The sequence below is a fragment of the Gadus macrocephalus genome, chromosome 2 (assembly GCF_031168955.1).
Source record: "Gadus macrocephalus chromosome 2, ASM3116895v1".
Taxonomy (NCBI): Eukaryota; Metazoa; Chordata; class Actinopteri; order Gadiformes; family Gadidae; genus Gadus; species Gadus macrocephalus.
In genome coordinates this window covers 14,630,615-14,643,375 of record NC_082383.1, presented here as the reverse complement: position 1 = coordinate 14,643,375, position 12,761 = coordinate 14,630,615, and the positions used below count along the sequence as shown (strand labels likewise).

At 42.8% G+C, this 12,761-nt stretch overlaps 1 protein-coding gene across 1 annotated transcript; it reads right to left on the bottom strand.

Annotated features, from left to right (window-relative positions):
- Positions 1-51: 51 nt before the first annotated feature.
- On the bottom strand, positions 52-12,328 carry LOC132450957 (endoplasmic reticulum membrane sensor NFE2L1-like). The gene is made up of 9 exons (XM_060043171.1): positions 12,059-12,328; positions 10,556-11,236; positions 9,900-10,097; positions 6,835-7,104; positions 5,464-5,526; positions 5,168-5,326; positions 4,388-4,550; positions 3,492-4,175; positions 52-3,347 (listed from the first exon to the last, which is right to left on the bottom strand). The coding sequence occupies exons 2-9, from the start codon at positions 10,829-10,831 to the stop codon at positions 2,362-2,364; spliced, it is 2,799 nt and encodes a 932-aa protein (XP_059899154.1). The 5' UTR covers positions 10,832-11,236; positions 12,059-12,328; the 3' UTR covers positions 52-2,361.
- Between the last annotated feature and the right edge of the window lie 433 nt (positions 12,329-12,761).

The window sequence follows — 12,761 nt, the reverse complement described above, 5'->3', positions numbered from 1 at the left end:
GCTCACACTTTAAATCCTTAACTTTTGCAAAGGAAAAAAGGGTGTTTCCACTCATTGAAAAACATTTTTAATTAATCTGAAAGTACAAAGTCACCAGCAAACAAACGTTACAAATCTAAAACCAAAAGAAATGGATAAAAAACAAAATCAATTTAATAACAAATTAAATAAACATACATTTCAAAGTCATAAAAGTTCAGGATTTTTGGACTTTGTTTTTATATATTGTACAATCTTGATCTTCAGTTTTATACACTTAAATGTCACTGTCGGAACAGAGGGGGTCAATACCTTTTCTAACTTGATAATGCTTTTGAGGTTAGGGTGATGGTGCAATGCATAACTTTTGTATGAATATGCTGAAATATTCAATGTTAAAGCTAGTTTGTAAATGGCCCACTATAATGGTTTTGAACCCTGATTAAAAAAAAAATTGTACAGTGATCTAAACATGAATAACTTGTAGCGCTTTTTATTTTTGCATCAAGCACCCAAATGAACACTTAAAACAGCATGTATCACAAAACATGATTTTGATGTAAGGGCATTCATTTTATATAATCAGTTCTAAAGGGTGGGGGGGCAATAATTTATTTGAATTGGAACCTAGTCTTTATTCTTGGTCAAGAATTAGAACAGGGCTGTGGTACCTCATCTAGTTCCAGAAAGCTCAAGTCAACTACTTGTGTCACTACTACGTTTCAAACTACCCCTGAGATATTCTTACAATACGATATATTAATACCTTTCGGTTTTCCATTGTGCTCATCTCTACAGATTAGAAGAGATCTGGATGTGAATATCATACCTGCCAAAATATTATGTCTATTCTCCATCTAAGATCAAACTGATTTTGCTTTTGAGGTCAAATAACCCAGGGGTTATTGCTAAAACAGGTGCCTTTCTGAGAAATGTCCTGCCATTGTTTAAGTAATGTTTTTGTTTTTTTCCTTGCCGTGCACCATTGTTTTGGTCTATAATGATTTAAGTTGAATTTTGTGCTCCATGCCATGTGCTATGGCCGTGAGCCGTAATAAATAAATGAAATGAAAATGATACTGTATCATCCCACGTGGTATCCACAAGTTCGAGTCGTCGGGATTTTATTCAATCTTCCTGGATCTGATAATCCATACATCCGAAAAAGGAGTGCATTCCATGTGCTTGTTAGTTTTGCTGGTAGATCCACTAACATTTGCATTTTGCTCTTTGCAATGGGCTACTCTCACAAATCAGATTTAAAATCAGTATCTAAAGTCTGAAAAGCTCAAATCTGGGCAAACATCTTTCGACCAATCATGTTGCTGGAGGCTGGGATCTGTAAGTGTGTTATTGGCAAACACAAACTCAGCCGGCAATAGTTGACTGTAAAGTTTCAGCCAATTAGGCAAATTACTTCGGTAGAATATCTGTAAGGGAATATGGCGTAATTCTACCAGTTTTGGTTTCCAGCCCAGGCTCTCTGGCGTCTTCCCCCCAGAAGTTCTGCTATAACATATTAGGACTGCTTGATCCAATAATAGCTATGGGGCTAAACAACACCTACCAGGGCAAGATGGACATAAACCTCATGATTGCCAACCTTACCTACTCCTTTCATATAATATCTGTGTTTTATGGTTTCTGGAAGCCAGGTTTAAACATGGTACATTCTAATAGGAGGACATAAATGGTAGAAATTTGAAATCTAAAGCAAAGGGGGGCCAGGAGGTTAGAGAAAAAAATCTGAATTAATGAAAACAAATGAATGAAGGCCAATCCCAGAATCAATCCTCTATGGTAGTTTTTAAGGCTAACATTGAAATATTTTCATAATATGAAAAAATAATTATACAGTACTACCTATTTTAGAATAACTTCAGAGGAGACAGGAACTCTGATTAGGATGAGATACGGACAGCCAGGATCCAGCCTCACTGTCATTAACAAACATAACACACATGTGCTATTTCAAATACATGATATGATAGTTTAACACAATATAGGACAGTCATACATCCTGGGCAAAGATAGTTATGTGTTTTTTTCGCCTTGTTTGGATACACACCTTAACACCTTACCGGATTGCTCATTCCATTTAAGATTTTAGGGGATTTCAGTTTCAAATTGAAATCAGCATTTCATTGTCCTTTCTTTGGTTTTAAAGCTTATTAGAGTTGAACTGTTCCAGCCAACAACAGTTTTGATTAATATACCCTGAATAATCATATACCCAGAACCAAATTTGGTAACAAAGTCATTGTATAAGGGTCCTCACCCAATTAACCTTTCAGCTAGGAAGGCAGCGAAGTCTTTAGCTTGGCGGTAAAGTCTACTTCCTGTGTACATTGAACATCCCAGTGAACACTGGCGTTCTTTCTCTTACTTCTTATCTCTGTGTTTCTTGCCGGCTTTACTGTCACCTCGTGGTAATGTCCCTTGTCGCCGTGGGGTGACGGTGACACTCCCATTGGCTCCAAACTGAAGAGCATAATCTGTGGCGTCCAATGGCCTGCCTTCCTCGTCTCTCAGGCTGAACATGACTTCCTGGTAAAGCCCCTCCAGCCTCTGCTCCATCTCCTGCAGAGACTTCAGCGCTTCCTGCTTCTCCCGGCGCAGCCACGCACGCCGCCGCCTCAGCCCGGACACATCCACCTCCAGTCCCTGCAGGGCACCTAGCTTCCTTCTCCTGCAGTTCTGGGCAGCCATCTTGTTCTTTCCCCGGCGGCGTATGTCCCTCACCAAGTTCAGCTGCTGCTCGTTGAGACGGTGATTGGCCAGGAGCTCGTTGAAGTCGTCCACCGGCAGGTTGATGATCAGCTCGTTGGAGAAGGGGATCTTCAAGGACTGCGCCCTGCGGTCGTCCCGATTCCATAGTTCAGCCTCCACAAATTGTTCAGCGGAGGACCGGGAATACGACTTGGTTCTGCTCTGTCGGGATGAATACTTGGATTTTTTCTTGGAAGTCTTTCCTGTAACAGAGGTGGGGGTAGAGGGCCAGGCCTGGTTGTAGGAGTGATCATGGCCGATATGCTCCTGCCAAGGCAGGCCGTTGAAGAGCTTTTCTTCTTGATAGCTGGAGGGGACCATTTTGTTCACATCGGAGGAGTAGTATCCTCCGACGGCCCCCTCCTCTTCTTCCTGCTTTATGGTCACTTCCAGCTCCATGTCCAGGTTAATTTCCCCCTCCTCATCCTTCTGGTCATTCTCCTCAGAATAAAGACCTCCTTCACTCGAGCCGGATGAAGAAGAAGAAGAAGAAGAGGACGAGGAGGAATAGCAGGAGGATTCAGAGCCACAAGGAGAGGCAGGGCTGAAGCTGCAGTCCAGAGAGAGTCCAGAATCCGAGTCGGCCTTCTCCCCACTCTCTAGATGCAGAGAACAAGAAAGTGTCAAAGATGGCCAAGCACTGGCATGATTAACATCAGATATTCGCTGACAGTAATTTAGCCTATTTCTAAGTTCACTTAATGAAATTATAATCACAGTCATCAGACAAATTTGTTTATTACCTTGGCGAAGTGTTCTGGAGCTACCCTGAGCCATCCTTGACCATGATGTACCACCATCGTCTTCCTCATTGTCGGGCATGACGGTCTCGTATGGGCCCGTGTTCCTATTGGCTTGCTCAGGGACAAGGTAACCCTCCTCTTCTAGCCGAGCTCCCATCTCCGGACTGAAGCCTTCCTCTAGAGCCAGATCCAACAGGCTCATCTCATCCAGGATGGTGGCATCCTCAAGAAGATCCCCCAAGGGGCCGGCAAGACCGTAATCACCTTCTTCCTCATCATCAACCAATAAATGACTTAGAGGGAGTATTGGCAGATTGGGATTCACACCACTCAGCTCTTGAGGGGTCAAGCTGGCCGAGGTAAAGTCATTGGGATAGAAGTTTATGTCAAAGTTACTGGGATCTCCTAGACCAGTGTTATCAGTGATTAAGTTATCTTCAGGGTCTTGCGTGAGTGGGTTCATGTCAAATGCTGTGTAACCATTTTCAACATCGACGCCCATGTTAAGGTCATCCAAAGGATCGCCAGAAATCAGATTTGTATGGTATGGAGTTCTAGGTGAGCTATTGACGTCCATATTCTCCAAAGCCTCGCTCAGGTTTAAACTCATGTTGTGTTGATCCAACTCTGTGCTTGGGGTCAGCGGTAGAAGGCGTGTTTCTGGATGGTGTAGGGAAATGGTGCCTTGGGACGGAAAAAAAGCAAAACGTTGAAGAGGCTACACAATCACAAAAGTTTTCAAATGCCTTGAGCTGCCCTTTTTATGTTGTAGTTATGAATGCATAGCTTGTCATTTTGATGCATTGCTTTCATTTTATGTAGAGGACGCAAAATCGCCCAAAGTAAAGAGGAGGTTTTAAGAAGCCTCCTAAACAAAAATAACATCAATAATTTACCTAGTGGCAGAGCAGCCTCCATCAGATGAACATCTTGGTAAATCATCTGATTGTCATTGCGGCTGTTTGAGTTGCTTTGGTAATTGCTCAAAATGGCAGCATCCAATGGAGTCTGAACTGGCCCATCTTGGTAACTTGGAAACCGGGTGCTAACATCCAGACCCTGAACAAGAAAAAACTGGCATCAGCACGTAGGGGTGGGAAAAATAAACAATTCTTCGATGCATCGCAACTCTCTCTAGACCGATTCCGTCTCGATGCAGATAAATTAATGTTAACTAACTAACCCTCTTTTTTGGTTTAATTATTTTGACTGCTGCAACATTCTGTTCGCCAGAGAGGGATAATTTTAGTAATTTGACAATTATTTAATTTATCTTAAGTGTGTATTGGCCAATCTGATTTGTCTTGACACGATTGTGATTCAGCCTACGCATAGCATGCACGCAAACTCACAGCCAGACACAAGAACTCCTTCTAATTCAAGAGCAGCTTTTTCTTTAATGACAGAAAAGAAAGATTAGAACGAAAGAAAACTGAACCCTATTTTTTACATACTTCCATATTGTGTTGTAATGAAAGCTGCATTCATCTGTTGATTTCTTTAATGAACATCACAAAACTAGGAAGTGATAAGCAAACTCTGAGTAGCAAACTCAGATCTATATATATGTTTTTGAAAATCACGCATGGAAATGTAGAGATTCCCACCCCTATTAGCACGGCCCATGGTGAGAAACAACCAGTTTAAACAGGCTAATCGCCAGTGTTTCCACTTACATGAGGCTCCATGATTGCCAACAGGTCTTCCCACTGTAGCTCGAGGTACCGGTGGGGCTGCTCTGAGGGAATCAGAGGGGACAGCAGGGGGCCTCTCTCTGCAGACAGATACTCATGATCCACTGCTCCTCCAATCGTAGGCAAGATCTCCTCCGATGGCTGGATGGAAACAGACAATAGCAAAGCTTGAATGCTAGAACAGTGGATGGAGTTTCAGGGGCAATGTTGGAAACCCAAGGCTGTATACAAATTGACCACAAAAATAATGAACTTAAATTAAATTGAATTAGCAGTACCTGATGTGTTAAGGGAAACGTGTGCTCCAACAACCTCAAACACTCCTGAAGAGAGAGCGACTCCTGTAAGGAAGATAAAACAGAGAGAGAGAAGGTGAGATATATATTTATGTGGGCTTTATACTATACTGAGGAAAGTTGCTTGTGATTTTTTAACTAATGAATCAGAATTAATACTTTGCCACCAATTCAATGTCAAAAGAGGATGTAAAAACTTTTTTGCATACTTTCAAGCCTTACCTTGGTCTACAACCTAGAACTGAAGTCACTTCCTCTAAGATTGTTTTGTATTCCCTTTATGCAGAGCACATACTTCAAATATGCATTCTATGGAATTCCCCCTTAACCAGAGGAACCACAATGTGACCTAGTGGTGAAAACCACAACAGGATTGCAGCGAGCAGTGAACTGGTTACTGTCAAACAAAGTTTATTCACTTTTGAAGGCTTGAAATGAATCCCATGTCGTTGTCCGTGGGTCTAGCCATTCTCAATGTCTGTTTTTATAATGACATGAAAATACACCTGGCGTCAAACGTTTCATTGATAGAAGCAGTATGACCGTTGCAAAAGAGGGGTTGACACTTATTTTGACCTAAGGTTTTGAGAACTACTTTTTGTTGGTCATAGTACATATCCAAGCGATGAAAAGAGTTCTGTCACAGTACTGACTCCCTCTACTTTTTTAGCTCCAAAGTCAAATCAGGTTTTGACTTTTATTTAGTTGCAATTGAAGATACCACAAATGCTGTGTCATCTGCATTATAGCATATCGGGACCAACCAAGCAATTCCCCGAGATGCACCTGCTAGTTGCTATCCTTCCCTAACCCCGACTCGATCTAGCACTACTTCTGCTGAGATGGCAGCACACGTAACTTTCGAGAAACCCCACGGCTCAGATTTCAAGCATGAAAGACGCTGCTGCCAGGCTGAACATGTGTTTGGGTGTCAACTTATTGTAGCGTGCCTTACTATGCATCTTTCCATTCATAAAGAGTTTTGAGGCTTCCATATTCATGACTGTACAGCAACATAAAGATTTTAAATGACAGATCAGGTCATGTAAAAGGTTGGTTGTTTATCTTTTTCATGATACTGTAAGCTTCCTTTTGAGTTTACTTGCTACTTCTTTGTTATTGGGAAGAATCATGGCATCTTTTGTTTTATTGCTTGTGCCATTAAGAAAGATAAAGGAAGCAAAGGCTTTATAACAGTAAAACATAGCAAATGTTAAGTTATTCAGAGGTATTGCACTCTCAATCAATCCCCTTTGGTTGACTCTTGAAATAAATAAGGCTAAACGCATTGTGCATTTCAACGCAAATAGCAACATCTTGTTTCCCCTTGTTAATGTAGGTTTTAAGTCCTACCTGCTCTTCATCATTCTGAGCCGACTCTCTGTCGCTGACAGGATCTCTCCTCTCCCTCTCCCTCTCGGATCTACTGGCAGGTTCCTCCTCCTGGTCCTCCTCTTCTGCTCCATCGCCCATCTCTCCTTCCTCCTCGTCCAGGGAGTTGCTGTACATCTGATGGTCAGAGAGCACTCGGCGATGCGTCTCCTCCTGCTGGGATCGATCGCTCCACGCCGAGCCCTGGCTCCATTCACTAAGAGGCCGCGGGCTCTCGTCCAACTCTCCACCCTGAGGATGAAGTTGTTTTCATTTTATACCAAGGCCCCATTCACGAAGCAGTGTCACTCCATGATGCACCTGCCTCTTACAGTATACCGCAAACCTGGTGTATGCATGGTTATGCAGCTCTTAAAGCGACACAGGTGGCCAGTGCTTGTGATGCATACACCAGGTTATTATTAGGCCTTTCAGCCCAGACTGATAAACGCAACACCTTCCATCCCCAGCTTGTTGTTCTAGACTCTATACCAACAGCCATACGTTGACATGCCAATGCTCCGCAGAGACAGCCTAAGAATAACTTGAACTTCTTCATGACCTGGCTAGGAGCCCCGTTATAAGCCCAGGGATTCTGCAGAGCCAGCCACACATGCAACTTGGCTCATTTTGTAGAGCAGCACACTTCAATCAAGGTGATTAGTGGTTGCACGTGTGTGTGTGTGTGTGTGTGTGTGTGTGTGTGTGTGTGTGTGTGTGTGTGTGTGTGTGTGTGTGTGTGTGTGTGTAGTCTCAACAGGATCAGGTTGGGACCACATGGGCAAATATGCATGCGTGTCCAAGCATGCTTGGGCATACATCTGCATTTCAAAAATAGAACCTTGACCCGAACATTGCTAATGGCAATACATTTTTTTAAAAGGAGAATGCAGGTCATGTTGTCCGGCTAGTTGATGACAGTGAGAACAGTTTACAGTCAGGTCTTTGGATTTGTCCAGCCAGTAGGACCTTGATCAAATTTAGCCTGTCCATATGATGTCTCTTTTCATCTGTGAAGTTGCAACCTGCATTGTTTTTATAATAATAATTTTTTAATAACTTTAAAATTAGCTTAAAACCTGTGGTATAATGGTGATGGTCTTAAGACTAAGGACCTAAGACTCTAGGTGCATAGGTGAGGTGAATAAAGTCTGGTTCAAATACACAGACAAATCCACAAAAACATATGGAAGTAGAGGAGTCAAACCAACAAGGGAAAAGGCTGGCCTGAAGTGGCCTAGAGTAGCGGCTAATTTGAGGTTGGGCACTGTCAATGTACTGAAGTAGGTACGACAACTGCTGCCATGTATATAAATACAACTTTATTTGTATTTTATTTTATATTACATGCCCCTCATAATTCACTGCATGTCGTCCAGTGAAGTGTGAAATGGTTCTCTTATCAATGGACCAGCTATGGAAGAATACATATATAAAATATTAAATTATTTCACAATCATGCATTAGTGTCTATGCAGCATGTAAATTCCAATGTGTGCCAGGAGTATTTTCGTTTGTGAGTGTGTGTTATTCTGATGTACAGCCAGCAGAGAAGGACCTGGCCAGTAAACCTTGCGAAAGTGAAGGTCTTGAATTTGTTAGGAAGCGCCAAGCTGGGATTCAGGTTTCAAAACAAGTTACGCCCAGCTCCAAGCCACAATACAACCAGACTTGCACTACAACAGGTCTGAATGTGCAGATGTCATATGTTTAAGTTAATATAAGGACAATCCTTGTAATAGAGAGTGTGTGTGTGTGTATGTGTCTGTGTCTGTGTGTAATTATACCTGGGAGAATCATACATACTTAGTCCCTGATGGATACAGACCATGGACACAAAATAGAGAAGAGACATGGAAATATATGGACAGACAAACTAAAAGTGTGTGTGTGTGTGTGTGTGTGTGTGTGTGTGTGTGTGTGTGTGTGTGTGTGTGTGTGTGTGTGTGTGTGTGTGTGTGTGTGTGTGTGTGTGTTCAATTTTGTTTCCTCATCACGCCTTGATTGTACGCTTTCACTTTGATTAATCAGCACACACTGATACGCATTTGATGAGCTACAAATGCAGCAGTTTGACAAGAATTCAACACCCCACATTAACAATGTGTATTTATGTTTTCTGCAGTGTAATTGAGCGTTGAAACGCTGTGACATCCCTGGAGGATCTCTCCACCGCCTTATCAGTGTTTATGATGTATGTGACCCTTAACGGGACTTTCCCGGTTCTGTTTACCCTGGAGATGTGAGTCGTGGTTGCCTTCAAATCACATGTTTGTCCCCAGGGTAAACCCAGCCCCTGTAAGGGGTCCTGGCATGCTGCCAGACTCCCGCAGTCACTCTATTCATGTGACTACCTTTATATATCCATAGTTTCACTTAGAGAGTTTATTACAACATTCATCTCTCTCTCTCTCTCTCTCTCTCTCTCTCTCTCTCTCTCTCTCTCTCTCTCTCTCTCTCTCTCTCTCTCTCTCTCTCTCTCTCTCTCTCTCTCTCTCTCTCTCTCTCTCTCTCTCTCTCTCTCTCTCTCTCTCTCTCTCTCTCTCTCTCAGGGTCAATGATTTAATTGCAGCAAGTACACTAGGGCAACAATTAACAATAATTTGCAGGCTATTTCTGTGTGAGTAACTAACACATACAGTCTGGTATAAACACATATATATATATATATATATATATATATGCACATATTAATAGCATAACAGATGTATTGTTTCGTCCCAACCTCTGCTATAAGACCGGTATGACATGTTTAGGACACTGTCAGACAATCTGAATTCACCCATGGCGAGCCCTGGCTACTCCCACCAGACAGGTTGAAATCCCCCTACATTCCATCCCTCGGAACTAAACCCTTACAGCACCAGGTGGATTTGACTGCTTTTCACAAAGAAGTGATTTACTGTTGGTGTAAATGTTTAGTTAAAAAAAAAATACTATGTATACTGTATATATCAATGTTTTTCTTAAGGCTCTGACACATGGTTGTTATACGGAATGTTCTGGGTTCTGGTCATGTCAAATTCAAAGCTGTTACACCATCTTACCTCCGTGTGGACATCTCTACCCGTCTCATTTTCCCCCTGGATTCTGAGGATGTCTCCGGGATCGAGGCCAGGCCCTGCTATGTCTTCTTCTAGCCTCACATGAGCTCTCTCCAGTGGGGCGGGCTGGCCATGGTGTTCCCCTGGCAGCATGTCCGGCTCTCTGTGAACCAACCATACCTCGAGCTCTGTGTTTGGCACCTAGTTGACAAAAGTGTGAGGAGGAACATGAGTCACACTTTAGCACGGCTAGTTAACCCTGGCATAATTTCAGTTTAGAGCCTATGTAATTATTAATGAACCATGAGGCCATAAAATGGAAGTAACCTTTTTTTCTCAGAAAAGATAATGAATGGAAGACTGAAAAAACTCCTGGGGGGAAACAGCACAGAGCCTGAGCTCCAGAAAACAAGGGGCAAAATTAGGCCATGTTCCTTGTTTCGTTATAGAGATACGACACCGTAGAAAAATCATTTGCACGGGTAGATGAAGCTTTCAGAGGGGGATATTAATAGGTCTTTTTATACAGTGGCCAGTCTTCACAGCATTGATTTGGACCCTTTACAGATGCTTTTTTCACAGTTTAATGGGACGCCCAGATTTGAGCTTGTCTGCCATCTGACTTAAAACTTGGATCCAAAGTCAGCTTTCGGTCGTACCTGTAATCTATCGAGCGAGCGAACCAAGCCAAGCAGCCGTCGAGAGGTGAACCCGTCCAAGTCAACGTTTTTGGGGTGGCTGGGCTGGCCGTCTTCCAGATGGTTCCACAGGTTATGGTACTGGGTTTGGGTGATCCCTGCGCTTGGTCCCAGCATCATCTCATGCAGGGGCGACAGGAGGCCGGGTTCGAGTCCCACGTCCACCCTGGTGCCAGACAGGCTGAGCAGGATGGCGACCTGGATGAGGCCTTCCGTCAAGTACTTCTTCAGATACATCGGGGCGTCGACGATGGGGGCACCGCAGCAGTGACCTCTGCACTCGTTGTCCGGATCCCGACGGGGTTAATGAAATCGACCTCAGGCCGCTGAAATGTGACACATAGGAGGGGGGGCAACAGCACCCCCCTTTAGGAACACACTGGCCCTACTTTGACGCTTACAGGCTGCTCAGTGTGGGTGGGTGGTGCACGTGACAGCTAGGTCGACCAAGTGCGGATGTGTGTGTATTTGTGTCTGTTCAAATTGATTTGACAACAACGGTAAGGACACTTCTGACAGATGGAGGGATCTCCGCCTCACAGATCTTGCGTGTGGAAACAGTGGACTGAACTTTCCTGGACTGGAGTCCTACACGTCTGAGGCTGATGTTGCTTTCGTTTTTCAAATCAAGAAATTGAGCAACTGCAGAGAGAGAGAGAGAGAGAGATTTATAATATGTGGATACTTATAATACATTTGGTATTGAATGGGTCGTTGATGTATGTTATTAATGTTACGTAATATAATATTGTGCATTTTCATGTATACTCGTAATTATATGTGTATCCAACCATAATTATGATACCAAGTTGTAAATTTAATTGTGCAACAATTCTAATAGATCATACATATCCAGTACGACATAAAGATGAACAGCATTTTACGAAGACTACACATGCTTGTCAATAACGACCTATTCCCCACCGAGGGGAATAGGTTGATTCGACTCGACAGTCGATTCGACTCGACAGTAGATTGACAGTTGAATTGTTAAGAGGAGATAAGGGTAGAAACAGGATGGTTATCATGCGGGGAGGGCTGTCCGGTGTTATCGCTGGTATCCAGTAACTCCGACCTACTTCTAGAAACGTGTTTGGTAACCAACTACCAACCCCTAGCTTACTCACTGTCGCTACATGATGTAATCGCCACAAGGAAAGTTATTTCCTCTACCTCCCCACCAGCCACATTGAGTTGAGTCAATACTTTATTTTGTGGATGTTGTTTACTCCTTGTTGTGATACGGACCACAAAGGGATCGTTCATTCGGGGCTAAAGTTTTCGTCCTCCAAAAATACCCCAGTAGCTGTTTATTGGTAAAAATATTCCATAATATGACAAATACTCTCCGATCGTTTGAATCCATCAATAGAGCTCGATTTATTAGAGGTCTATACGTAGATAACTATAATAATAATTGTGCAATCGAAACTGCTGGACAGACAACGGTTCGTTTTCTCTTACCAGTAAACACCACTTCTCATTGGAACACTGGTACAGGTGAAGGCGATTCTTCCTGGCTTCAAGCTATTGAAATCAGTTGTGACTGAGTTGAGGTGGGGATTTTAAAACTACAGCCTTCGTAGGTTTGTTACACACCCACGATTCCGCCCCTTTTTGGACGTCATTGTAATAATAGACACGCCCCGAAAGGCGAGACCACAGCAGCAATAAACAACTGCAGAGAAACAACACGGTGGTTTACCGGTATATTACTATTTAAAGATCATATCATTGAGAAAGCAAGAAAATGTCGGCCTCCAATATTTAATTGTATTCCTAAAATCTAAATGTTTTAACATATCTCTCTCACTGGACAAATTTATTTTGTCACAACAATCTTTCTATTGGATAACTATGAGGAAAAAATCTGTCTAATAAACAAAGCACAAATTTAATCTCAACCACATAATTTTCACTGCGGAATGTGCTGGATGTCACACTTTCAAATTAAAGTTAAGCCACATCTTCAGGCGAAATAACCTGAAAGTTCAGTCATGTCCATTAACTGAATAATGGACAGTATTTGTTCACTTCACACATACGTATATAATGCCGCGTTTCCACTGCGGGGTGCGGTACGGTTCGGTTCGCAAAGGTGCGGTACGGATTGCGTTTCCACCGCCAAAAGTGGCCGTGACCCGGACTGAGCCGCACTCGTTTTGCC